General features: G+C 40.0%; 1 protein-coding gene across 1 annotated transcript in view; it reads left to right on the top strand.

Annotated features, from left to right (window-relative positions):
- The first annotated feature begins 517 nt into the window (after positions 1-517).
- LOC107567385 (pre-mRNA-processing factor 39-like) overlaps positions 518-3,241 on the top strand; it is a 21,190-nt gene continuing 18,466 nt past the window's right edge. The window contains exons 1-2 of the mRNA XM_016253070.1: positions 518-665; positions 2,064-2,587. Of these exons, the coding sequence (XP_016108556.1) occupies positions 653-665; positions 2,064-2,587 (537 nt within the window). The 5' untranslated portion in view covers positions 518-652. The remainder of the gene's footprint in view (positions 666-2,063; positions 2,588-3,241) is intronic.

The following is a 3,241-nucleotide window of genomic DNA, read 5'->3' as shown; positions in this document are numbered from 1 at the left end:
ATAGTTTTTCCTTTACATTTCTTCCTTTATTTTAGGCTACGTGAACCCGGAACTCGAAAAGACATTTTACGCAAAACCCAGAATCCGAAATACCCGAAACGCGTTTCCAATTAGCCTTTTATTTTATTATTAAATTCAGATCAGATAGCTTTATTGGCTTCAAATGTGCGCGTTTTTAATATATTTAGTTTAATAATTAAACAGAATTGATCTCGTAATTGTGAGTTTATTTCTTGCCGTGCTGATTTCACATCTCGCAATTCAGAATTGTGAAAAGAAATAACAGAACCGTGAGATATAAACTCAGAATTGCGTGAAAAAAAAGATACAAAGTCGCAATTAGGCTACCGCAATTTTTTTTATCGCATGGCTTTTAATAACTATACGTTGACTTAATGTATTTCAAATAAATATTAAATTATTCAATTTTGACTTGTATGATTTTTGGGGGCCGCGTTACGCCCCCTATCGGTAACCAGCGAGTGACGTCACTCGCGTTTTAGTTTCGCAGTGCGCATGCGCAAAGCATTCGCGTCCTCCTCTCGTCGCGAGACGCAACGGGTGTTGAATGCGTTGCCGTTTGACCACATGTTATCAACCGCATGAAACTTCGAAGAAGTTGTGAAAATATCCGCCGTTTAAACCCAGTTTCATGGAAGACTCTGGTAAGTATGCTTCCCGCGACTCTCGTGCGTTTGTTTCTAGAAAACTCTGAGGTAAACTAGCGGCGGCGGTATGCTAGCAGTCTAGCTAGCGTGTGAGGAGAAGAGACCAGGCCAAAACCAGACCGTTTTCATAGTTTAACAACATGTTGCGCTGGTTTTGAAACTTTGAAATGCCGCTGAACGCGTTTTAAAGCGTGTTTTGATCGTAACTCGCAAACTAACTTCGACTAATCCTCGCGTGGCGTTTGACAAGAAAACGCGATGCTAACATTTCACATAACTGTAAACAACTCCTTCGTTGTTTCTCCGTTCATGAATGTTTTCCGTGGGCACCTTTAACGCATTTCTAAGTCGTTTGTACAGAGTTTGTCGAAAACTGACCGAAACCGTCGAAATACGCGAGTATCTTCAGCAGCGCAAAGCTTAAAAATATGCAAATTAGGCGTAATAATTATGCATTATCACAACTTAGCATTTTCTGTGGAGTCTATTATATAAAAACTTATTGCAAGGGTAAATAAAAAACTGGGTATTACAATAAGTCTTGCATAGTATTTTCTTTACTTCAAAAACTGTCTAAAAGAGTATTGTTTCAGATGTGGGAATGGTGGACATTTTAGGTCAGTGTCGCGTCTAATCAGCCACTATTGTCTTACATAGCCTGCATGGCACTTCATCTTTTATAACATAAATCTTGATTTAAATTTTTTTATGTAAAGTACCAGTCTTTTTTTTATAACCCCTTGAACTCATTTAAGCCCATTTCGTGTCATGGTTTCTGCGGAGGATGTGTTAAACTGGACATTAGGGCTTGATATTAGAGGTGCTACCATAAGAAAAATCTTTTATAACATAAATCTTGATTTTAATTTTTTTATGTAAAGTACCAGTCTTTTTGTTTATAACCCCTTGAACTCATTTAAGCCCATTTCGTGTCATGGTTTCTGCGGAGGATGTGTTAAACTGGACATTAGGGCTTGATATTAGAGGTGCTACCATAAGAAAAGCCACATTTTGAGCAAGTAGGTTTCTATTAATTCATGTGCATCCATGCTCTTGTTTTCTTCGTAGTAAGATGGCAGTGGTGCACAAAGGAGATGTGCAAGAAACTAATGTGCAAGCATGCAAAAAAATGGCTTGTGTGCATGTAAAAGTGGCTTTTAGGGGCTCTGTATGTTAATGTCACTTGGAGAAAATCAATGAAAATAAAAATGTTTACAGACGACTGTACTATATACCAAATAGAATGCTGAAAATAATGCTCTATGGACCATTCATGTTAAATGTGGACATTTTTTGAGTCTTTGAGAACCCTGAACTTTGAGTCACGATGTTGCTTGGTTTTATCTCATGTTATCTTCAGACTTGCATGATGTGTGTTTGATGTGTTTGTTTCAGGTGAGCCCATGACTGGGATGTTGGACACGAATGCCCCTGATAACGGGGACGCTCCTGCTATGGAGGGCACCGGGGCCGATTACGGCACAGACCCGACCGCGACCGACTGGACGGCTCCTCCGGCGAATCCGGAAAGCCACGAGTGCGAGCAGATCCAGCAGCCATCTGCATTGGAACAAAACCAGCTGTACTCGATGGAGCATCTGAAGTCTGCAGCGGAGAACATCGACCGCACAGCCAGTCCTGCAGACCCCGGTGCGGAGAGCCTCGGGCAGCAGACGGAGTCAAACGGACAGCAGGACGAGGCGAAGCCGGCCGGAGCGGGAGACTCGGAGAGCCCTACCAATATGGAGCTGGAAGACGCTCCCAAAGAAACCGCAGAAGCAGAGGAACCAGCGACAGACACAGCCGCCACACACGAATCTGAGCTTCCTGCAGATTACGAGCGGCTCTTTAAAGTTGTGGAGGATAATCCTGAAGACTTCAACGGCTGGGTCTACCTCCTGCAGTATGTTGAACAGGAGGTGAGTGTTTTTAATACTGAAGCATTGCATACGGTGCAGACGTTCATCATTAGCTAGAACTCGCTTAAAGGGTTTAGTATTTTGCCAGAAAAAGATTGAGTTTTTATCATTTGTGTCCCTTCAGCACAAAAGCAGTGTTAAGTCGCTGGGGGATATTTGTAGCAATAGCCAACAATACATTGTATGGGTCACAATTATACATTTCTCTTTTATGCCAAAAATCATTAGGATATTAAGTAAAGATCATGTTCCATGAAGATATTTAGTAAATCTCCTACCGTAAATATATCAAAACTTAATGTTTGATTAGTAATATGCATTGCTAAGAACTTCATTTGAACAACTTTAAAGATGATTTTCTCAATATTTAGATTTTTTTGCACCCTCAGATTCCAGATTTTCAAATATTGTCCGATCCTAACAAACCATACATCAATGGAAAGCTTATTTATTCAGCTTTCAGATGATGCATACATCTCAATTTCGAGAAATTGACCCTTATGACTGGTTTTGTGCTCCAGGGTCACATATGTTAATGTAATATAACTTGTTTTCTAGTTTTTATTGTATTTGTTATACTTCCATTTTTTTTTTATTGTTTTTGCCGTCAAAATAGCCTAAGATGCTGACATGGCATTAAATAAAAATATACTA

Source organism: Sinocyclocheilus grahami, unplaced genomic scaffold (genome assembly GCF_001515645.1).
Source record: "Sinocyclocheilus grahami isolate Dianchi unplaced genomic scaffold, SAMN03320097.WGS_v1.1 scaffold1154.1, whole genome shotgun sequence".
NCBI classification, from domain to species: domain Eukaryota; kingdom Metazoa; phylum Chordata; class Actinopteri; order Cypriniformes; family Cyprinidae; genus Sinocyclocheilus; species Sinocyclocheilus grahami.
This window is presented reverse-complemented; position numbering and strand designations above follow the sequence as displayed.